Below are 25,227 nucleotides of genomic sequence, written 5' to 3' on the forward strand. Positions count from 1 at the left end.
TGCAGCAATCGTACATTTTTACATGCACACAGAGCGAAGACACTCAACGATACCAATTAATGCCACTACCTAAACATATCATAAATTGCTACCTTTCAGCAGTTTTCAAATACATGCTGTATATTTAATGCCCACTTGTTTGACAGAAGCACATAAAAAAACAATATTGTTCAGAAACTTGGCAAATATTTCTAACAGGAGAAGATGTCCCAGTTAGGAAATAGGAGATTAAAAATACTGCATAGCTACTGATTAATGCAGAAAAAACACTTTATATAAGGTTTTATTATTATGATACTAAAGAGAATATATTTTTTGTATAGTTGATATATTATTTTAGTCAAATTTGATATATAAAAGAGCCCCTGGAAGATAAACCCTGATACCTGAAGTCGTATAGACTTTTAAAAAAGAGAGACTTTAAAGGCTTCATAAAATATTCATGTGTATATAAATAAATGACTATAAAATGTTCCATTCACGTACATGCTTCATGCAACTATTCACTGTAAATATACTCAGATATTTTTTTATAGTAGAAATAGATTTCAGTTTTCATGCTAACACCTGTTTTTTTTTAGTATTAAGTCATAGTTACGATCTCATATTTGTCCTGGACATTGTTCTCCTCTTGTTTTTCAGGTTCAGGGTGGTGCAGCTCAATGAAGATAAGGTAAACACCTGCTCCCACTGCGCCACCCACCATGGGCCCTACCACAGGAATCCACCACCAGCAGCCTCCAGCTCTGCAGACAGGGGACATACGCAGAGATTATGATGTCACAAAAACACAGCCCCAAACGTATCTGGTCTTATTAAGGATTTAAAAATAAAAATTTGCTTATTGCGCAGTCCTAAAAAACAAACAAACTAGGATCATGAAGTAAAAAGTTTACCATATAGAGAGAGGCTGATGTTAGATTCATGCCGAGGAATCACTAACAAGAGTGAAATTCTAATATTTTTATTTAGACTCTAATAAACGGGATAATCATTAAGACAGACAGCTGACGGAAATGTCTTGTTAGGATTTTAAAAAACACTGCTCGACATAGCCATCGTCACATCAGGAATAAACAAAGTTATGACCTGATACAAAAATTTTGTTTTTTACAACTCTGACTTCACTTTGAGTTTCAAAGGTTGGTGCCAGTAGAGTATGAGTTACTTCATGGCTAGGTTTGTAGAGTGTGTTGGACAAACAATATGACTAACATTATTGTTAATTATACCTGTAGACTGCCCAAGAAACCTGAGTGCCAGTTTTGAGTTAAATTCTAGTGGTTTTTGTTTTTCAAATTAATGTTACTTAGCCCTAACTAGCAGATATCTCATTCTGTGAAATGCAACTAGCTAGCATTATCTGATAACTTAGATGTAGCTTCTGGGTCCGAAAACAGGAACCAGTACCCTAAACTTGCATTCCTTTTAATGGCCATCAGGGGGCGAAAGCTATGTTTGCAGAATGACTCACAGTCCAATAGATGTCTCTCTACTGGGACCACAGTAAATACTGTTAAGGTTCAAAATTGAGGAAGGAGAGTACAAACCACCCATGGTCCAGAAGGTCTTGGTCAAACAATGATTTTAATGAATACACACGTGTGGGAAGAACACTCTGTACGCCGACAGCAAGTGATCTCCGACTTCCTCAAAGCATACACAGATTTTATACCGTCAGGGCTTGTTTACTGACGCCCCTTCATGCGTCACAGATACATTTTATACATAGATCAGATCAACACCACAATGACTTTTAACCCAGAAGATCATCTTCTATTTTCATGGCTGGTACTTTCCGTTCTTGTCTTAAAGTGAATTGTTCCTCTTTCTTGCCGAGACATGACTAATCTCTCCTCTAAATAAATCTAACTCATGTGTGTGTGTCACGACCTCACATGCTCTTTCTCAATTCACCTGTTGCACTTCTGACCTTTCACCAGACCAGAGGCTCACTGAGACTATATGTATGTCTTCTACTAAATAAATGTTTTAACCAAGAACTTCTACTAAAACCTTAATATAAAATGACCTGATATAAGTGTTTTGTAAGCATGTATTGCAATTCCTTCTATGGCTCCAAGTCACTTGCACAATAGATTGTCCGGACATCGCGCCGAACAAAGCTTCCAACCCCCAATTAATTGACCGAGCTCCAACTCTTTAATAAGCACAGATATGCATTGTGTATAAAATAGTCATAACTGCACCTGAAATACAAGGTCAACATAATAACTGTATGCATAACATCTTAAGACCTTCTTAAAGCTATCTGTTACATTGTTAAAGCCTCGTCTTAGCCTGCTGCTCAAAATAACTTCCTGCTTCTGCAAACTCTCTGCAAGCCTGTTTCCTGTCAGCCTGTGACTTTTAGCCTTTCTGAAAGACACACACTGTTCAACCCCTGGATGCAATATAAACTCCAGATTATATTATTAATGCAATGGTAATAATGATGATTATTTAACAATAGCAGTAAAATAATTTCCCTGCTCCACAATACTTTACTGTTGAGTTTATGGTCTTTGGAAGTATTTTCTGGTTATACTGTATAAAGCATTGAGTCCATTTTGTAATGTTTTATAACTTTAAGTTTCAGAAAGGAGGATTATCCAGGAAATATTCATTAGCTGGCAACTTAACAACTAATGAGCCAAAAACAAGTCAGCAGCTAATAAGCATATGGCTTCAAAGTCAGACATACCCCTTATTGTCTCATCTCAAAATGGCTCAAAATGGGACTTCATCAGCTCTGTCCATCTTTTACATACAGTCTGTGGCTAAAACCTGAAGAGTCCGTCTCCGTCCTAAGATAATTAAACCTACCTACCACCACCTTCAATGCTCAGTAGGTAACATGTTTTATCCCATTTTATTGATCTAAGGATTTGCAGGTTTATTGGTGATATTGTGGCCGATTAATCTGTCCACATCACAGTGGGTTCATGGATGATACTGCTATGCTAATATAAGCAATTATGGTGTAACTAGCTACTAGGATTGTCTTTATTTCAGACATAGATGGTGTTTATTACTTGCCTTTGGCTGATGAGTCTCTTGTGTTTGTCCATCTCGCACTGACACATGCTGACACATGTGAGATGGTTTTTTTTGTTGTTGTTTTAACATTTTGAGTTAAAAAAAAAACCCCCAAATGGATCAGATGGGAATGAAGATTATAGTCATAATGCCTCAGATAGGCAGATATGCTAGCTATATTTTTGAATCAAAATTGCAACTTGGATGTTGTTTTAAATGCTATAAAAAATAAAAGACTGCAAACATGGCACAAATGCAGCACAATTAATGTTGTATTATTTTTTTTTCTTTTGTATGATCTCTAATTTTATTAATTAATTAGGTAGGTTAATTAGTAGGTTTAAAAGACATATTGTGAACTGCTTCACTAGTCTCTTTGTTTATGTTAGTATCCTCCTACCGGAGACAAGTTATCCCAGATTACAATAAAGACTAAGAAGCTCTGTTTGTTGGACCAGCTGCTTGTGTCCTCATTTTCACTCTGCCCCCCCCCGCAAAGACTCTTTTACTTAGAAGAGGGAGTTAGAGTCTTGTGGGTTAATGTAGCAATAGGTGAAAGGGCTTCAATTAAAAGAGCAGGCCTGAAAGTAAACAAGGTCCAGCAGACATTCAGGAAGTAGACTTGAGGAGAGAGGCACCCGGATTATAGACTTTAATCTATGGCCACGGCTAAGATGATCAGGCTGGGAGGCAGACACTCAGTGGGTCACATTGACACCATCAAATGCAAATAGTGAGCGAGAAAAGAAACGGAATATCAGGAAATCCTCAGCCCGACTTCCATTTTTTCTTTTGTTTTACTACATGTTGTCTTTTGTTGCATTTTTTTTCCAACAATATCTTTTTTTTTTTTTTTTTTACATTTTAATGACTTACAAACAGTCCAACATTCTAAATACTACATGAACATACACTCCTCTCAGACAGCAAAAAGAAAACAAAAAAGTCATCAGATTTATCACTCCGTTAAAGGCCTAAATTTATCATTATCCCAAATCAAATGTCATTGCCCTCAGTCCTCGTCCTCCTCAGATAATACAAATCCTTCTACAAAATTCACAAATGGTCTCCACACCTTCTCAAAAACATCCAATTTCCTTTTCAGTATACATGTTATCCGCTCCAATGGCAAAGCCACCATCATTTGTTTTATCCACTGTGTGATACTCGGTTCCCTTGTTCTTTTCCATTTTAGTGCGATTAATCTTTTTGCTTGTAACAAACCCATATCAATAAACATTCTGTCACTTTTTGTGTACTTCATGTTTTCCGGGTACAATCCCAAAATAAGGAAGCCAGGATCCAAAACAACCTCTTTGGATAATATTTGTTTCATAGTTTGTGTTACTGCAACCCAAAAAGAGCCTATCTTCCTGCAATCCCAAATACAATGCCAAAAGTTACCTTTATCTTCATTACATTTATTACAAGTGTCTGGAATATTAGAGTTGTACTTATTTCATTTTTCCGGAGTAACATATATTCGCATTAACCATTTGTATTGCAACAACCTTAGTCTAGAATTAATAGTTTGTTTATGAGCTTTTGCGCAAACCAATGCACATTGTTCCATGGATATGTCCTTCTTTAAATCATTTTTCCAGGCGTTCAACCTTCCCAAAGAATTGTCAGATGTTTTGGACCTAATCTTTTGTTGCATTTTTAATCAGATTTACCACAGTGATGCGAACCTCTTCAGTGCATTTCTACCCAGCGAGAAAAGAAACGGAATGTCAGGAAATCCTCAGCCCGACTTCCATTTTTTCTTTTGTTTTGTTGCATTTTTAATCAGATTTACCACAGTGATACAAACCTCTTAAGTGCATTTCTACCCATTAGTATAGAAACATTGCTACACATGAGATATTTACGGCTGTAGTGCAGTAACAGATAACACCAGAACATTTATATTTCTCAGGCTTGTTGAAAAAAAAAAAATCCAAGTCTGCATTTATATGCCCTATATTATTCAGAGAGCACCTGGGTCTTAGTTTGTGCTCAGACACTTTCAGGTCCAGGGGTTAAAGAGATTGGATCAGGGCACAGCCAATGATGATCGGACGCTGAGGGCAAATCCACAAACAAACAGCACAAACGCTTTGTCTTCAGGCAAACTGTACTATTAAACTGTGTTATGTTGCCAACCCAAAATAAACATTTTGAGTTAAAACCCAGCTGGATCAGATGGGAATGAAGATTATAGGCCTAATGCCTCAGAAAACTGCCATCAGTTCTGAGGGGTACTTTTACGAAAGCTTTAGTTTTGATTTGGTACAAAGAATTTGCTTTGGGCAGAGAAACCCAGAGGATACTGTCTTCATAAAAGGGAAACCTGAGGGAGAATGAAGCAACAACTGGAAAAACTAAACATGACCTGGAATATCTGGAAGCTTGAATCCTACAGGAGTTAGTTAAAAAGCCCAACACTGTATATTTGCCAGCAATTGATGAGATCAGCTCCTGAAAATTCTAATACTTCAGCGTTCAACAGCTGATGTGGTTTTCTAATATCACAAAGATTCTGGGGAGAGATCTTCTAAATTAAGAATAAGAATCTGATTCAACACTCGGAGACTGAGATGAGCCATCAGAGGAGTGTTTTCTAACTCTGTTAGGACCAGAAGTCTAAGTGAAGACGGTGTAAATGATAGTCTGTTCAGTGATACTACTTCTTGGGGTCTCTGTCCAATATTTTCACTACAGACATTACCGATTTGTGAATAGTTGGTCAGACAGCTGACACAAAGTTCACTGTTATAAAGCATTCAGGTAATTTACATGTAGCCAGACAGTTCTGTTTGCACTCCAGTCAAAGTCCAAAGTGAAAGTGAGACATGGAGACACACTGAACCCACGTATGTTTGCAACATACTGGAAAAATATAAAAGGTACACTTTGATGACACAGCATCATTTTGATGGTGGTTTGGAGTGGTCAGTACTTCTTGATCTTTCTAAGATTAGTAAGTGGTTAATTTAGGAATCCACATACATATTTATGTGGTCTGAAGGGTGCTAAATACAAAAAAACTGTCTCAATTTCCCAAATTTCCAGATAATTTTTGGTTCCAAGAAGCAAAACATTTCACAGAAATGTCACAACACCTGGATTCTGCAGGTTTCTCTAAACTGTTAGGGTTTCTGTCAACTCTAAATTGCCTGTTTGTCATGGTCCTGGGTCGTGTGACCCAGTGTGTTATGCTTAACCTATTTTGATGTTTATTGTTTGCTTAGGTTCTTTAAGGTAGTCCAGTCCTTTTTGTAATTATGTTACCCTTGCATTACGTCTCCCTTGCCCTTCGTGTGTTTATGTCTGTGTGTCTTGTACTGTCAAGTTCATGCTGTCAGTTATGTCACCTCCCCCTGTACTACGTCTCCCCGGTTCATGTCTCATGTTTCCTGTTTTACTTTGAAGGCCTGCATTCACTGTCTGTGTATTCAGCTCACTCCTCCTGTCCTGTCGTTAAGTTCATGTGTGTCAGCTGCGTTCCCATGTGTGGCCACTTCCCCTGATCATCCCTCATGTGTATTTAGTCTCTGTGTTTCTTGCAGTCTGTGTCGCGTCGTCTGTGTTCCCACCCTCCGTGTTTCCATGCCTGGTCTGTTGTCTTCCAAGCCATAGCCTCACCATAGTTTGTTCCCAGTTTAGGTTTTTGTTTAGCCACGCCATCCCTGCTGTATTTGCACACCTTGTTTTCAGCCATAATAAAGGCTCGCCTTCTGTTAAAGCTCACTCCTGTCTGTTCACTTGTGTACGCACCTGGGTCCATTACACGCATTCTCCACTCGGTCCGTCACAGCGGACCGTGACACTGTTGTTTTTCTGTGTCTCTATGTCACGAGTGTGTACCCTGTCAGATGCGGGGAGCTCTGTGTGCAACCTTCATGACCCTTTAAATCACTTCTTAGAGGGAGGAGAGAAATTTTACAGAACATTGCACTGTTGTTAAAAATTCTTTGTTCGAACATTTACATATAGAAAGTATTAAAGCACAACTTTTTTCTTTTTTTCTAATTGCACTGATAACACCCCGCCTGAAACCAGTGGGATGCACCTGACAGTTACAGCTGAGTTTAATATCATCTTCCACATAGAAACGTGTCCTGAGCTCCTGACTGAGTCTTCATTGAGTCAGGACTGACTCACATGGGTAAGAGGGAGTGGGAGCAAAGTTGTCATGCTCTGAGAGTTCAGGATACTTAACGGGTTGGCCTAAATACTGCGTGAGACACCTGCTGGTATTTCAGGATAAATCCACCAGTTTGTTGCGACTGGGGCACAAACAGTCCTAAACTTTAGTTTTAAAATCAGGGAAGTATGAAGTGAAATGTTGTCTGTGCTAAACACAGAGATCGATGATGTATGATTTTCTCCATTCCTCAGTTTTTCCATAAACTTACTTAGAGAATGGATGTGTAACCTCCTTACATTTGCAACGTTTTGCTCTTTGATTATTTTTCTTCATTCTTTATTTTATATACAGATCTTTTAGGTTTACTGGAGGATTTGCTTGGGTTATTAGGGTGTTGGATTGTTAGACGGTGCTTTAGCTTGGCTTGCTTAAAACCGAAGAGAGATCTGTCAATAAAGCCAAAATCAACATATAAATCAACATCATCGTGTCACAGCTTCAAAAATGTTTCCATCCTGCCAATGACGCTATCTTCCCAGAGCATAGCCAACAGTTTGACGATTAGCCGTTTTCGTGGCGATGATTAATTGAACGCTTTTGTAGCAACTTTGAAATAATATTTCTCAACTTGTTAGAATTTCCTTTGGCTCACAGATAGCATGAGGGAATCGGGGTCAAAATGATGTATTTGTTTTTTATAAGGGGTGTTAAATATATTTTTAAGTTAGTGGAGATTAATCAAAGAACCCCACTTTAACTACTGCATATACCGATGGACAGATGGACTTACATGAATGCACATGTGACAGTTAGTTTTCATCTTTTATAGCAGCTGTTACTAGTGATTTAAAATACCCCAAAAAGTGCCATTAATGTAGTAAGATAAGATAAGATAAGATAAGATAAATAGATGCAGCATAACCTAACACTAATAATACTATGCAAAAAATAGACAAAAAATATGTAAGTGTATATTATAATATACATAGTGCAGTGGTTGAGTGTTAATAACAGCAGGTATTGAGTACTGCACACTACATGTGTAGACAAAATAACCCTTTTTGTGATCTTCCAAATCTGATTAAAACCTTTTTGTGGAAAAACACAAAACAGGACCAGCTGAAGGTAAAAAGGAATAAAACTGAGGAACATCCAGTTGTTTCATTTCAGTAACAAAGCGCTGAATATTTTATATCTATCTGCATTGGATTGCCCTCTGCTCCTCGCTCTCATTGAAATATTAATTCAGTTGTCACAGGAGTGAAGATGGTGCAAATGCTGCTCATCATGTGCAATAAGAACAGAAACTCAATAAATGAAATTCTTCCCAAAGTCTCAATAAAATGCACTTAACAGTCGATAACAACCACCTTTTGTTTAAATATCAGACAGCTAAGTTACCTGAAAACTTCCATGCCCCATCCAGCCAAAGCTGTGAAGAAACGGGGGCCAAGGTCTCGAGCCGGGTTGATTGGATAGCCACAGTTCAGACTCATGGACACTCCAATGCCTGCGATGATCAGGCCAATACTCAGAGGCTCCATGCCCTTTGGAGCGCCGATATTCTTCCTGTCAGTGATAGCCAGGATGCATATGACCAGTGCAGCGGTTGCAATTACCTTAAACAATAAAAAATAAGGCAGTTAGCACAACTCTGAACATATTTGCTATAGTTGCTGCTGCAGCTGCTGCAGTGTTTGAAGGACTTCACTGTACATTAAATATATTCCATAATGAGATAATAACAGGAATATTATTTGATGATTATTTGATGTTAGTTTATTTAATATCATGTTTATCAACAATATAAGCATATTATGACACACTTATTGTTAAAACATCTCTAAAACAGTGAACATGTCAGTTAATTTGGAAATGTTATTATACTTTTGCATACCCATGTTACAGTAGTGTTTGTGCTGTTGGCAAACTGACATACTGTATCTCATTTAGAAAATAATAAGTAGGGTTGGTGGGTCTTTTTTTTACTCCAGATTATCTTTAACCATGTCATGTCTTTTTTGGGCGCACTGCAATGATGAGGTTCTCCTCTATCACATAAATGCCATTGTTAGGTGGTTGCCAGGCAACATGATGGCATCATGATATATGATAGTATTCAAATTTTAAACTAAATGAACATAACTGCTGTGAAATTTTGTATACAGTGTTACAGGCCTGGATAATTTGCTTGGGGTTGCTTGGCAACATGATGGTGATGATGATGTCATGTCTGATATAGATAAGAACCTTCAGCCGCCTGAAATGTACCTTTGTATCCCTGATCATGGAGGAGGAGTTTGCGGACAAAAAGGTTTGGTGTATTATAATAAAATGTCTTATATATAATTTTTTCTTTTTTGGATTATTAATTTTATATAAAAGAAATTAATATTTTGTAAGGTTATAATTCACATTGATTCAATAACATGTTTTGTTTTGTCTTTTTAGGCTTATCAGGCCATTTATATAGCTTGTAAAGGTCTATCAAATGTTATGCTTTTACTAAAAGGGTAAGTCTGGCCAAGCTCTTTTACCTCAATTATATATCTAAAGCTCAATGTATTACGGTAGGTTTCATAAACACACATGATTTGAAAATATATTTGCTTTCTGCTCTTACTTGTGTATGCATGTAGTCCCAAACTCAGGGCACTTCTACTTCTACATCCACAATATACTGTGATCAACTGACAAAAATATGTAAAGGAGTGTAAAAGTCATTAAGATCTAAATTACAAAATATAAGTGACAGGTCTAAAGGCCCACCTGATCACCAAGCCCGTTTAGGACAGACAGATGTTTTGAAGGATAGCTTGCAAATATGGTGGCTGTGGCATTTTCACCTGTAACAATAAATTCTCCTTTGGTAAAGTCCATCAAAGCATCTGCAAAAGAAATGTTTATAAAATTACTGCCATGAAGCTCATCTAATATTTAAAAAAGAATTCAGGCATTAAAACAGTATCAACTATAATAATGAGAAGCATCATTGTTTCGGCTCTTTAACATGTACATCTGGTTTGTGATTATTGTTATTGTTGGATGGTTATTCCGGGTTTCCTCAGAAAAATCCTGCCTTTTGGTACTGGCGAAATTTACACCCACCATAATACAATCCATAGACGGCACATGATCCAACAAAAGCCCCCAGGAATTGTGCTGCCACGTATATGGGGAACTTCTTTAGAGGCAGCTTCCCCAGGATCAGCATGGCCAGAGAGACTGCCGGGTTCACATGGGCTCCTGGAACAATGCAACAATGCATTAGGAACATAGCATTGCAGCATTTACAAGTCAAAGATGAGAAACAATAGTAATCAACAATGATTTTATGACACAAAAAAGCTTTGGCAAAAATTAAGACCTGTTTTCTATGATGAATGATGGCCACACAGTTCTCAAAGCCCTATAACCTCAAACACTGAGTTTATCACTCTGAATACTTTGCATTGAGCATGAGACTCTTATATTACACCTAGGCTCACTGTAAGGCTGTTTTTTTAAAAAATAATCAAAGAAGATCCAGCATGGCTACAGACGTCATTAACTTCTTTATTCCATAGTCTTCTTCCTTGTTAAGCTACATCAGGCCTTTCTCCCCTCCCCCACATCATGAAATATTCCCCTAGACCTGCAAACAAACTTAGATTTGTGAAATTGACGGAGTTACCCTTTAAACGATAATTATCAAATGTTGATTGACAAATTAATTGACTAACCATTTAAGCTCTAAATCAGATGTCAAACATCTGAGACCAAAGAGGAGGACTTGGCCAGGCATTTAAAAGTCTCTTATGTCTTACCAGATGAGGTGAAACCAGTGTGCAGTAGATTAAAACACTTAGTGACGTCCTGTCTGATCATTTCATGCTTGTGATCAAACCCTCTGCTAACAATCTTCAGGATACTTTCAAACAAAGGGCACCGGGTTTGTGTGCCTTCAGAGTCAATACTTTTTCTTCTGCATTGTCCTGAAGAGGCGTGTTTGAACACATTCCAGCCAATTGTTATTGGGCTGTGATGGCAGTGTGGGGTCATTTATTTAACACTCTGGGTTCTTGGCTTTGACCTAGATGTGGTAACACCACTGGGGGTATCGGCCATGCGCCCATTGTTAATCTCCCCATCCTGTTCACAAACACAGACCACGACAACCAGCCAGACCTGCCTGTCTGAATTGCATCTGACATAATCTGCCTGAATCTGCTTAAGGCACACGTAGGCTGCGGGTCATTAGAGTGACCATGATGTGTCACACTTACCGTATACTGTCATCTAAAATCTCAGACTACAAAGTGAAAACAATTGTGTTTTCTTCTCCTATGGAGCCTCCCTGCCAGGGGAGCCTAGAAAGCCAGGCTTGCCACACCTGACTCCCCTCCTCTCCAGAGACCCATGCCCCAGTAAAGCTCATTAGTCCAATACCTATGATCATCTTCAGAGATGTCGTTGGACAGAAGATTCCCACTGAGCCGTGGACCCCAGGGCTGAATGGCTCAGTCATGCAGCAAAAGCTCTTCATATATTAACCTTGCTGTCCTCAAGTTTTTCAGCGACTCTTCTGAAGCTTTAAACTATTCTTATTAATCATGTCGCGCAAGTAAAACTGAACCATGAGTCTCAGTGCTCACAGCAATCATCCCTAACAGCAAAAAAAAAAAAAAAAAAAAAGGAATGGAAATAGGTGGAAAAAAGTAAAGAAAAGGCAGGAAAAATTCAACCACATTATGGGTGTTGAGCTTGCGTAGTTAACCAAATACTAAGACCTTTAACGAAGTACAGCCTACATGACATTAATATTTATATATATATATATTTATATTTATAAATTCTTTTAATGTCGCAGGCCACATACAACATACATGGGATCTTAAGTGGGCCATATTGGACCAGTAAAACTATGTGATAAGTGTGTGAAATTACAGACAAACTTCTGGTTGTTCATTACTCAGACTGTCCTGTAATTATGAAATATAAAGTTTTTAATTCACTGAAAATTTCAATGTTTTGTTTGCTTTTGTAACTGTGAAGTCACTGTAAAGTAAAACCAAGCAAACAAAAAATCAGTTTTTATGGCAGATGGTGAAAAAACATGTACTTTTTAATCATTTGATTGTTTAACCATAAATTGCTTTGGTTCGGGCCAGATTGGAGTCTTTGCTGGGCCGATTCTGGCCCCCAGGCCGTATGTTTGGCTTCCTTGATTTAGCGTAAATTGGATATTTCAGTCTTTGATTCTTAAAAAATAATAATAATTTTTAAAAAATGAATTCACTTATTATACTATGTTTGTTTGTTTTTTGTTTTTAAAAACCCAAATTTTATTTATGAAACTCTGTCTTCTCCAAAGCCAAAAACAAACTCTGAAGCCTGCAAAGAATTGCACACGTAACCCTCATGAAACAGTAAATATTCACTTTTAAACAAAGGTGCTGGTAAGCTCATGTTACCACTGAACTTGCCGCTTCCCCTTACTTCAGATACATTAAACTTTTCTTTTCAGCGGTGACTAAGCCTTCAGATGCCACAGCATTTATATAATCTCTTATTTCAGCCTTGAAGCTTTTTCCCCTTCAAATACTGATGAAATGTCCATACATCTCATGGAGTCTGCACAATGCAACCCTTGACACACTGGATACTGTAATCACTGATTAATGGACGCTCACTTTGGCTCAGACAGCCTGTGAGAAGCACCGTGACATTTAACAACTATCCCCTTCTATCCCTGTCATTGCTGGCAAAGCCGAGCAGGGTCTGCTTAATCCTCAAGGAATGCACCCGATAAAGTCCCATTGGTGCAAAATTTCCAGACTTAGACCATTCAGACTACTATTAAACAGAAATGTAGCCCATTAGAGAGGATAATTAAATAATGGCAGTAATTTAGTGTCACAAGGATCATAAAAATATAAACTTTACATTAAGACCTGTGTGTTATCATTTAAACACAGAGAAAAGTCATCTGGAGCAGAGTGACCTTCATTACCAGCCTAGTTTTGTTTTCCAGGGTGAATTATTAAGTAACGTTAAGTATTTTATATAAGAAAACAACTGAATTAGTGAGGGAAAACAATGTGACAACAAATTGAAACTAGCATTTTTATCATGTGCCTGCAGGTAGACCCTAAACACATAGTTATTACACAATTATGTGTCTGTATTGTGGGAATGTGTCCTTTCCTTTGTTACTTTTGTTACTTTTAAACTCAGTATTTTGGCTGTTTTTAACATTTGAGTGACCAAAACAATCGATTCATCTGCTAACAATCTGATATTCAAATTGTTAGTTGTTTAAAAAAAGGGGCGACATAATTAACGCGAGGGGAACTTTTACCTGACACTCCCCCTGCAATATAGACGGCCATCATGACTCCAAGAGTGAAACCAATGTGGACGCTCAATATGTCACCGAGACCTGCTCTGCTCAGGACCATCTGGGCCACCGAACCACATCCAAAGAGCTGGAACACAAACAAGAACAGAAACGTAAACAGCAGAGGCAGAGAGGCTCACTGTGTTTAATTTAATTGGTCCAATTATACCCACCATTAACACTAGCCCCCTTTGACCACCATCTGCAGTAATTAGTACAATTTGTAGCTGGAAACAGTAATGAGTCCCCCACTTAATTAGGTAAAGGGTGTGGGTGATTTAAAGGCAAATAAAAAAGGAAACTGTTGATGGTGTGTCACAGGCTTTGGAGGTCGGGGTGGACAGGTGGATAGAGGAACATAACTGTAAAGCAGGCCACCGCTTGAATGAATGAAAACACCAGGGTGGGAAATAAACACACTTCCTATTCCTGCTATAATTTAAGTCCATGTTCAGCCCCCCCCCCCCCCCCCCCCCCCCACATGTGACATAAGAATTATGATGAAATAACATATTTGCAAATTTTCAAAATTTGTATGCCTTTGCTTGCCTGAAGAGAAACATTCCCTAAATCAGAAACATTTTGTTGTGATTTTTACAGTCTGTCAGCAGCAAATCAAAGCTGAGCACATGAAAGACAAAGATATTTTCAAGATATATAGTCTGTTAATAGACTCATGACAGACAGCAGTTACAGTCCCTGGAGACCCAGTTTGACACCTTATTATCATAGGCTGCTGGCTCGCAGCTTTAAAGCGTCTATTTAAGCTGGATGACAGGTGCAGAGGGAGGTACTCACTATCAGGAAAAATATCCCCAGAAACTCCGCCAGGAACTCCTTAAAGATGTCTCGCCTCAGGCCAAGTTTCTCCTTCATCTTCCTCCTGTATTCATTTTCCATTTTCCCCTGCGGCTTCCTTCTTGATGTCTTCCTTGTGACACAACAAACAGCTAACAGCTCTGATGGAGTCTCCGTGAAACACTGGCGGTGTAGGTTGTCGCCTCCCACTCGGTGCGCTCGGACCGCGCAGGCTGACAGCGATGTTAAGCTTTCTCAATCCGTTTCCCTTGGTGACCACAAGAGGTCTACTTCTACTTCAACAGGGTTTTTTTTTTCAGCTGCTTTCACTGAATTTTCAAATCTCACTTGAAGTTGTAAAAACAAAAAATGAAATGCTTCCTGTGCACAACACCAAGAGCACCAGCGCACATTTTTTTAACACAGCTAAGCCAATGTGACATCACCTGCCTACCACCTGAACGGTTACTAAATTGTAATGGGCTAGTTTTACAGCACAAAATATGCTGGGGTTATTTATTGTGCAAGTCACCACGACGGCCGAAATCTGTCGATCCTGCAGGTGTAAGTCACACGAGAATGTGGATTGTAAAACAAATTTAGCCACGGCGAGAGGAGGTCAGGCACAACGATGCACGGGCGTGCAGACGATGGTTGCAACATGCAAGCCAGTTATTCCCAAGTTACGCTGCAAAGGGATGCAATAAGTGCAAGAATTTCTAGAAAAAGGAGCGACATGATGAGATTCCCAGCAACATTTTGTTGCTATATGCACACGCAGGCCAATGCTTTCTTTCTACCACACGTTTTTGGGCACTGACGGTCTGTGTGTTTTGTTCAGTGCTGGGTACAAATGTATTTGTTCTTTATATTTTCCCCTTGTTTTTGCTCAATATTGTATGTGTTACGTGATCATCGCAGGGCAGTTGATTTCCCCTCACGTGTTAGCGCTCTTTTGCTTTACAAGTTATAGGTTGAACCATGTGCTCAGCATCGGAATTAAACACACAACAGCGGCCAGTTATCTTTCCTCTTAGAGATTTAGAACCACAGCACATCCAGTGTCAGTGAAAACATGTCGGGCCACTTTTCAGAAATTATCATAAGTCACTTGTAGCACATTCAGTGACGCAAATTATGAATTTTGGCACAAAGAGTCTGAGCCAGTTACGGCATTTTGCAGCTTAAATAAAGATTTCTACTGCATGTATAGACGGTACTAAGCAACTGATCTTATGTGAAGAGAACTTTAAAGTTTTAATTTGAAATATACAAAAGGCAAAAAATGCTAAATATGCTCCTCAAATAACATAACATTTTATACTTAAGTTCCATGGGAAATGTGACCTAAAAGCACACATATTTTACTTTACACCCATACAATTTCAAAGGTGCAACAGTTCTAAAAAAATCTCTTATTTTAATGAGCTCTAGCTGAGGGATTTACTTATAAGTACATTTAAATATAACCCTATAAAACGGATTTTTCTATTGGGCGTTTAGAGGATTTTTTAAAAGCCCAAACAGACTAGTTTTATTTATTTTATTTTTTTTGAAAGACTTTCGGGTCTGAAGTTACATTTAAAAAACATTATGTGTGTGTATTTTAACAGAACGTGATAGGAATTACAGGCTTCTCTATTTGGTGCTCGAGCAGCCGCCTTACATCAACATATGTTAAACCTTTAAATAACAAGCAGCTTTGTCTCGGTTTAAACCATAAAATCAAATTATTTATGCAAAGTAGACGAACTAGTGCACATGGGGAGTTAGAGTTAAGATATTTACAAATGTGTGCGCCATCAAATAACCAAATAAAACTGAGAATAGTTTAAAAATTAAAATATTAAAAAATATGTTTAATCTACCGAGTATAAGAGGTTAACCTCGGTTAAGGGTTGAACAGATTATCTTCAGCCTCGTTTCTTGATTTAATGCGTCTTTCCATCAGTATTATTACGCTTGTTTTTTTTTTTTTTTTACATTTTTAATCTCACTTATGGGAAAAAATTGAGTCCATAAAAAAATTTGGTTGATTTTGTGAATAAAATATTTCGTAACTTTCAGAGGTCTTCACCACCATCCATTAGTCGCGTATTTACTCTCTGTAATTCGTTTGGGGGGCAACTGGGAGCGATGCTGGTTCATTTCGGGGGACACTCACCTCTGTTTTCTCTCTGAAATGCTTTCCCACTCACCTTCTTTCAGCCTTCCTTCAGGAGGGTTTGCGCTCCTTGCACTCATCCTGGGCTTTCGGTCATGCCTCCATTTGTTATCGTTTCGTGTTCCCATCACTTCAGCTTATCGAGTCGCTCTCTCCAATTATTCAGACTCATGTAAACGTGTGTGACCCTGCAGAGTCCTGGGCTCTCTCCGTCCAACAGAGGGAGCTCCATGAAAACATTTGAAGTGTTGAAGTGGCGGCTACACGTTTGTCACACCGTCTCCCCGGTATGCCTTATCTTCCGTTCACTGCGCTCTGTGAAAAGGTGAGACGACAGGCTGAGAATGGGATGTTTTGGCTCCATTAATCAATGTCACAGTTTCGGAGCCGTCCTCTTTGATGTGAAACAGACACTTGGAGAGTGTCGCCCATGCTGTGAGAAAAAGAGTGATGTGCTGATGGAGAAAAAGCATCCTGCGGGGATTTGCAAATTATGGACCTACATCTGTCTCAAACTCCTTTGTGCTGTCAAGAGGCCCGCGTTATGAAATCTGAAATTCACGCCTCTTCAGTAAGCCCTGCTAGATACACTTTCTCCCCCCACGCCGTTTCTTCACATTTCCGCCAAACTTAATGAGCAGATAATCGTAAATAAGCACCTCATTCACCCACAAACTGCTGAGTGAGTGACGTCACATTTAAGTATGACGGTCTATTTGTTGTGGATGTGTTAATACGCGTGGATTTTCTTTAAATCCTTTAGTTTTCCCAGATAGGGCCTCTTTCGGCTAATTGGAGGATGTATATTGGCCGGTTTTGAAGGAGGCGCTGGAAGGAATTATCACCTACAGGACAAATCTGTGCCAACAATACCCCGCACGCAGGAACAATTGCTCCAGTGCGCATTTGCATGACATCTCAGGCCGTGGGGAGGTTGTGTTAGGCAAATAGGACTACATGGTGACTGTGAGGCGAAAGGTGGTGCGACACTTTAATGTCACTTAGGAAAAGGTTAATGACGGTGTAAGTGTGAGGTTATGGTGTGCTTTATGTATGAGGGGTTGTTTTGTTGACTGTGGGATCCGAGAGACAGAGTTAACTTTTAATCTGAGCCGAAGCAAGGCGCTTAAAGGGCTCAGAAAGACCGATATTTGCACATTTACAACTGCAAGACAACAGGGCAAACTCCGTTTGCGGCGAAGGAGCAAGCGATAAGCTCCAGAAACTAATGGACCCTGTTGCGAGACTGGTTTACCCAACAAATATGTTGGCTATTACGCTTTAGTAACTCTCTGTTTCCCTGAAGGGCCCATTTATATTAACTATATAAACTTGGCATAGCTTTTACATGCTGAATTGTTATTACCATTGAGTAATACTACACTTGTGACTATCATAACAATCCATTTCAGACTTTCTCGAGTATGAGCGTGGTCTATTTGTACATGTAACAGGATGAATTAGTGTAGAAAAGCGTCAGCTGTTGGTGAGTGAGAACACTGGAAACTGAGTGCACCGGGAGTGTGAGGTGGGTGGGGTGGATGTGTTCCTCCTCCTTAACACGTATGGCTTTATGTAAATGCTTGAATTTATTTTTCAAAAGGACAGCCCTTTTCTTTACCCAATGAAAATGAACCGCTGCTGACACCTGGCTATAAACCCAGGAAGGAGTCCAAAATCTCAATCAGAACTGTGCTGAAAAAACCCAGAGAGGCGCAGGCAGGCAAGACGAGCGCAGAGACGGCCGCGATGACTTCCAGTAAGATCGAGATCCCGGGAGAGGTGAAGAGCGACCCCGCTGCTCTCATGGCATCGCTCCAGCTGATGCCCTCACCGGTGCCCAACCCGGAGATCAAGTATACCAAGGTCTGTGTCTCTCCACAAACCGCCGCCGACCGAGCAGAGTTTATTTTACGCGTAACGACTCACAGCCTGTACGCGCAGATCTTAAACCTAAACTTGGAAATCTTTAGAAGTAAAGCGAGTTTGTGAGTCAGCAGCTGGAGCTTCAGTGTCAGAGCGTGTGGCTGAAAGCAGACTAGAGGTGATGAAAAATGATCCAGCAGAACTTTAGAGCTTTAAACCTGGCGCGCTGCAACTTTTAATTAGATTGTTTTTCCGCTCGCACGCGCTCAGAGATGATCATTAAATCTTAAACAATCCGTGCGCGACTCACTGAAGCGGTGACGAGCGTGTGGCTGATAAAACACGTTTGATTAATATTTTTAGATTGTTGTGTTCTCTAGATAGGCCCATCGCTTCGTGCATTTTGAAACACAACTGGTTTCCTAACACAGTTCAGCCTTTTTGTTCTTAAAAAAAATTAAACATGGTTAATTGGCCTGGTTTTGCTTGTAGTTAAAAGTGCGCATGGTGCACAACGGCTATGATTTTAAGTAGACGCCAACAACGTATTAACAAAGGGCGTGTCATAGTTTGACCGTGTTTTAAGAAGTGCACCACATGCTAAACTTTTACAACACTGAGTCACGTGGCCAATTTTTTCCGCCGTTTTAATGTAGTTTTTATATTTATTCCATCTGGAATACATTATCCCTAATATCACAGGCCAACCTCATTCCAGGTTACAGCGTGGGAAAACAATTTATAAAATATACTTTAAAGGGGTATAAAATAATGATACTGGGAGACTTGAACCATGTATTGAACCACTGGTTTTTATTTAGTCTATTTTTATTTTCCTTCCTATGTGTTCTCGTCATATTCACTGAGTCGATTTATTATTACGGCCCAGGATCATATTAGGCATCAGCTAAAAAGAAAAAAAAACCCGCAACCAAAATAGTTTCTACCTGATCTTTAAGCATTTTTCTATTAATGACATGAGTGATGGCAGCACACTCAGGTCAAATGTTTCCGTTTCTTTTATCTAAGAACAACATATTTAGTGAGGAAATAGTTTAGAATTAAAATTTATTTAAAATATATTTTCTATTGTTCTTTCCTTTTTCTTTTCTTTCTTTTTAAAGATATATATATATATATATATATATATATATATATATATATATATATATATATATATATATATATATATATATATATATATATGGTGAACTGCTTAATCCTGCTTGAATAAATAGATGTCTCTTAAAAAAACAAAACAAAAAAACATTAATTAATCGGATGATGTCACTTTAAGCCTCTGGGCTTTGAAAGTGAGTCTTCACCCACCACAAGTGATGAGTCACATGAAAAACTGGCATGATATGAGTTGTTTTGATTTGGTTTGATGTCTAGACTATCTTCATTCTTTCAGTTTTATTTTTTATTCATGCTTATGTTGCTGCACTTTTAGGTAAATTCACAGTATCAGTAGCAGAGGTTTGATCATCAGTCTGAGCAGCCTGATTGTGTCTTGCTGCACTTTGTCGCTACTAAAACAGTCTTTTAGCTGCAGAATAAGTGTTTTTATGATTGTAAGATTAAAGGGCATCTCGTGCAGAGGACAGGCTGATGATAATGTGGTGGAAGTTCATTTGCTTTTATAATTGCTCTGCGTTAACACATACCTCAGTGTTTTAAGTGCAAAGGGCACACTACTGCTGCCCTGTAAAGACAATGGTGTGTGTTGTCCTGCTAAAAGCTTTTCATTCCCTCTCAGTGCAGAATGTTAGTTAAAGGAGTGGAAACAACAGTGTACAGGAGGAAATTTAGGAAGCGACTTGGTGAATTAACCCCCAGGAATTTGGATCATCCAGTCCCTGATGGTTTGGTGGACATAGGGGGCAGAAGGGCCCTGATTTATGGGCACCCCTGGCGTGGACTCTCCTCACACCCTGTTCCTGTTCTCCTCCCTGCTGACTGCAAAGGAATCAGCCCACATTGTTCACTGATGCAGTCCTTTTCCCTCAAATATGATTTTTAAACACATTTTCTGCAACATAAAGGCATCTGAAACTTTTTCCAACTTAATGAGAATTCAAAAACTTTAATCAAACTTTGATCGCAGTGACTTTTCTTTGCTTTGCAATGCAAAGATCAGATGACTCCGGAAGCAGAGATATGCTGATCCATTATCGTGCTTCAACAGATCTATAACAGGGAAGCATTTGATTAAAACAAAAGGGATAGTTCAGCCAAGGTTTGCCCCTTGTCCTTTTCACCAAGTCACAAACCACTCACAGTGAAATTGTGTGATCGTATCAAGATATCTTCCTGCTTGGATGCAAATCATATTAAAGTGGCATTTATAGTTTTTTAATACCTTCAGGAGACTTTGTAGTTTTAATAAATACTCTAAAACCTTGAAAAGAAAGCATACCCCCTCCCATCCTCTACCCCCACATTTCTATTATTAAAAGGATCCAACAGCTGGGTTACAAGACAGAAAGAGTTTAAAGCCTGATATTACCACAACGGAAGCCATAAATAAGAGGACGATGATAGCTATTTATTGACATTTTCCACTTGTGCCAGAAGTGGAGAGGAGAAAGACTGATAAATAATTAAGGAGAAAGTATCCCTGCTCTTTGTTGTGGTTTTTCACACTGTTGAGTGGTAATGACTTGTTAAAGCAGACACTCGGTGGGACAAATTTAACAAGAAAGGCCCAGCTTTGTTTCTTCTGCTGTGGATGAAGAGTCTATAAAATGTTTTTACATGTGGTGAGAAGAGACGATTTAGAGGTATTTTACGACATTTTTATTTAGTTATTCTTAAACGTTTGCACATGTCTTGTCTTTCTGATATTATAGAGACTTTATTAGAGACTAGAAACTACAAGAATGCTCCACAAATGTTAATATTAAGCTTCTGATAAAAATGCACTTTTGTATTTGTGTTCATAGCACAAATAAAGTGAGAACGCATCTGAAGAATTGACAAGGACCAGATTCAGTGGCCTTGTTCACCGTCTGAGTTACAGATCTCTTAATCTAATCAAGTTATAAATTTTCATTGTTGCTTTACTCGTGGTGGCATTAGTGCACTTTCACCATAGGAACCTGTGCAGAGCCCCTCTGATGAAGACCCATGAATTTGTAAAGCAGTCTATGCACAGACATCCACTCAGTGTGGATGAATAAGAGACTCCATCAATCTGTCACTGATTGAGATAGTACAGATGGAGGCTTGGGGCTCCCCGATGCTAGGTGCTGTCCACCGGGGTGTAAATTATGACCCTGCCTCACTGTGTGGGTTAGTGGCCCTGCCTTGCCAGAGTCTGACCTGCAGTTCTGGAGTTTTTCACTTCAAAACCACCATCTTACCGCGATCAAGATCAAACAGAGGCAAAGTTAGTGGATACTGTGCAACTAAATGATTTATCACAACGAGCACAGCAAGATCCCCTCCCTCCTTTCTGTGCCTTTGCTTTCACAATCTCCTCGTTCGCACACACATGGCTGCGTACTCTCTAAAACACATCTCTTTGATTGTGACAGGGTAAGTGTGCACCGCCATTAATGTGTCCATTGGTGTGAAATGCCTGCTTGTGCAGCGAGTGTAAATTATCATCTTAGCAGACACGTCAACATCATGTCCCCTGTCTCTTAATCACTTTTTAAGGAAGAGCAGTGACAGCGAGGTTACCCTGTTAACTTCCCATACCTTCAGTCTGCGGCCCTCCTGACAAGAAAACGTGTAAATCCTTACGGTGTCATTATGAAAAACACTTGGCTTCATAAATCTGTTGGAATGGGCTCTTTTTCGCCGGCGAGCACAACACGACACAGCAGAGACCGCTTTTCTAGATGTTTATTTGTCCGTGGAAAAAAAGCATGACATTTCTTTATAAATTACTTCCTCCTTGTCCAGTGATCCCATGAGTGAAACTATGTTAAAACGTTCTTTAAAACCTCCCTTGACCTGAAATATAAAGAGTGGTTAAGTACACAGGAAACCCATCAAACCTCAAATGGTAGAAAAAACACCACGAGTGAGAGGAGAGGTCAGTTTTATTGTTGATTCATGGTCTCGAGGTTTTTTTTCTTTGTTTTATTTTGCTCTGTCTTTCATTAGGACTGCAGATTAAGCTCTTCTAGGTTTTGCAGTAAATAATATTCATATTGAGTCTGATAAAAATTGAGCGTTAGTGTTGGGATTCATTGCCGGCCGAATAAATCTGCCCAGAAACGTTGTCACACTGGCACCAGCATCACTTCTGGGGATGTTATTAGAAAGGTGTGCGTTGTGTTAAGCTTGTTTCTTGCTTAACGTTGTTGTCAGGACAAACAGCCTTTATCAGTTGCCTACTCAAATTGACAAGACAAAGGCGTTTGCCAGGCAGTAACAATGAGGCCGCCCTCGCCAAACCCGAGAGGGCAGGGTGGCATTGTCTCTGGGTGTGTGAATGAAAAACATGAAGGCTCCACGGTGTCAGACATGTGGAGAGGAGTAGGAGAAAAAAAAAGAAAAAAAGAAAATACCAGCTGGTCTCCACTTTCACATGCTCTCCACTCACTTGTAACAGTAGTAATTATAAGAGTTTTGAACGCCATCCAAAACCAGAAAGGAAATAGAGGTCCTGTGATAGGGGAGGATATGAAACTTCCTGCGCAGACGAGTGTTGCAGGTGCCCGTAGGATTCATCTGGCTGTGGAATCTTGGCGTGTTGTGTGTAAACACACACGTATGTAAACCTTCACACACACACGCGCGCGCACACACACAGACGCCCCTAAACCCCCGCGCCCCCTCTGTCCAACCGACGAGAAACGAGTAGCCTTACATATTCTTTCAGCATGTGAGCTGTGAGAAGAAGCAAAGAGCCAAACAGATGTTTTGTTGGCTGCATGAAGTATTTTGGCATTTCATACTTCCCGTTACAGTTCACTCCGAAAAAATGAATCGACACAAATACCGCACAAAGTTTTTATTAACGTGGAAAAAAAGAAGGAAAAAAAAGGAAAAGTCGGTATCGTTTACATTTTAAACTTTGTGTAACATGAACAAATCCTGATTTTAACGTTAATTTATTTGTTGTTGTTTTTTGTAATTACAGAAAATTAAAGCTGAATTGAAAAAAATACAATCTTAAATTGTAGTTGTTTATATTGTGCCTCATCTTTTTGTGATCCCCATCCCTCGCAGGCTCGTACCGGATGATGGGACCGGCGATTTTTATAGAAAAGCAAGAGATTTGCTAAATGTTTGCAGCTGCTCTGTGACCCATGCAGAAAGCCCTGACCTATAGGCTTACTCATCCACATCAGGCCTCCTCGTTATTATTCAAGCAACATATATTGGACTCAGTTTTAATCCTCTCTCCCATTTGTATAAAAAGCTGCAGAACTAGATCTTTAAAGAGTTTTTCATACCTCTAGTTTAAAATGAAATATAGAGTAAATAAAACCTGGGATTATTTGTATCCATATTAATTATTTTCTTTCATCTTGCGTGCACTTTTGGGATTTTAGGCCCTGAATGGCAGCACAGACTTTCATAAACATGAACCTATCATGTGAAGTGATAGTAACGACCCCGCAGGGAATGGGAAAGAAAACACAATTAGTCATTTGAAAATGTGAACCCTTGCACTTGCTTTTTCATCCTTGCGTTCTTTGCCCCTCGTCCAAATGATCCTAAAAGCAATTTTAAGAAACCTTGAGAGTTGATTTACGACTCCAGCCTGTCATCTTAATCAAGTCTCTCAATGGAACGAGACAAAAGTCTAACACCAGTCCGAGCCCAGCGAGAGGGCTGAGCCAAACGGCGTCTGACAGTTGTCCTTTTCTGGCTGTGATTTAGGTGGGGCCTGCTCCACTGTTGTCGTGCTTCATCCGTTCTCCTTTAGCAGCATCTTGTGAGAGGGGTTACGCCATGCATAAAGCTACCCATGGTCTGCATTCTTGCTCGGACTGTTGAGGCTGTCAGGGGGCTCCTCTGATTTAGGGCGCCCCACTTCAGTGGCCCCTATAAATTTAAAAACTAATTCAGTGCTCTACAGGACTTTTTGTTTTTGTAGCTGGCCCTCTGCTCCTTATTGTTACTGACAATTTTATGAAGTGCTCTTAATGAGCAGCAGATTAAAGGTGGCCTCTGATGGTAGGCGCCTGAGAATACCAGGCTGGTAGAGGGAGAAGTTACTCAGGCCTTTGTGTGGGGGACGGTTTGGGGGTAAGCAGTGCAAAGGAATGATAGGAAAATGATCGTGTACTGTATTTTTTTGCCTTGTGAAGTGGTACATGGAGATACTGAACACCTTAAACACGTGAATGCGAGGTAATCAGATGCAGAGTCCACATTATGAGCCAGTGAGCCGTGGGAATGATACGGAGGAGGGATTGAGGGAGGGAGGGGGGCAGAGTGATGTGTTTTTACTGTGACTCCAACGGTTTTCAGGAACTTCGGCATTTTATACCAGCCCGAAAGTAAACACAGCTAACACTTTACAGCCAATTAAATAGTACTTAAAGCCCGGCGTTTATGGAGGTAAACATGTTGGAGAGTTTAGGGAGGCTACAGCCAGTGGGATACTTGAACCCTGCTCTCAGGTTTGCTCTCAGTACATCAGAACTCCTCTAAAGTAGAAGGAGGGTAAGAGCGAATATATACACAGAGGGATTTGTGCCAGCAGATGTTCTCCTTGCACTCTATCTATCAGGCAGACTGACAGCCATTAAAAACAGTGTGAGTAAGTCAGCCTAATGAATCCAAACATGTCAGCGGGGAAGGAGGTTTTTGTCGCTGACCTAATATGCTGGAGGTACGTTTAAAATTACATATGACACATACATGTACTTCTGTGTCATA

The 25,227-nt window shown here is 39.5% G+C and overlaps 2 protein-coding genes across 3 annotated transcripts in view; one reads left to right on the forward strand and one right to left on the reverse strand.

Annotated features, from left to right (window-relative positions):
- Positions 1 to 32: 32 nt before the first annotated feature.
- On the reverse strand, positions 33 to 16,706 carry aqp9b (aquaporin 9b). 2 transcript variants are annotated; one of them, XM_080885962.1, is made up of 7 exons: positions 16,547 to 16,706; positions 14,349 to 14,641; positions 13,512 to 13,638; positions 10,280 to 10,417; positions 9,941 to 10,059; positions 8,573 to 8,790; positions 33 to 746 (listed from the first exon to the last, which is right to left on the reverse strand). In XM_080885962.1, the coding sequence occupies exons 2-7, from the start codon at positions 14,448 to 14,450 to the stop codon at positions 584 to 586; spliced, it is 867 nt and encodes a 288-aa protein (XP_080742088.1). In that variant the 5' UTR covers positions 14,451 to 14,641; positions 16,547 to 16,706; the 3' UTR covers positions 33 to 583. The 2 variants fall into 2 exon arrangements, with proteins under 2 accessions (XP_080742088.1, XP_080742087.1); XM_080885961.1 differs by having other exon boundaries at positions 14,349 to 16,706.
- A 1,453-nt stretch (positions 16,707 to 18,159) lies between these two features.
- aldh1a2 (aldehyde dehydrogenase 1 family, member A2) overlaps positions 18,160 to 25,227 on the forward strand; it is a 28,410-nt gene continuing 21,342 nt past the window's right edge. The window contains exon 1 of the mRNA XM_080884898.1: positions 18,160 to 18,378. Within this exon, the coding sequence (XP_080741024.1) occupies positions 18,262 to 18,378 (117 nt within the window). The 5' untranslated portion in view covers positions 18,160 to 18,261. The remainder of the gene's footprint in view (positions 18,379 to 25,227) is intronic.

Source organism: Rhamphochromis sp. 'chilingali' (assembly GCF_963969265.1).
Source record: "Rhamphochromis sp. 'chilingali' genome assembly, chromosome: 6".
NCBI classification, from domain to species: Eukaryota; Metazoa; Chordata; class Actinopteri; order Cichliformes; family Cichlidae; genus Rhamphochromis; species Rhamphochromis sp. 'chilingali'.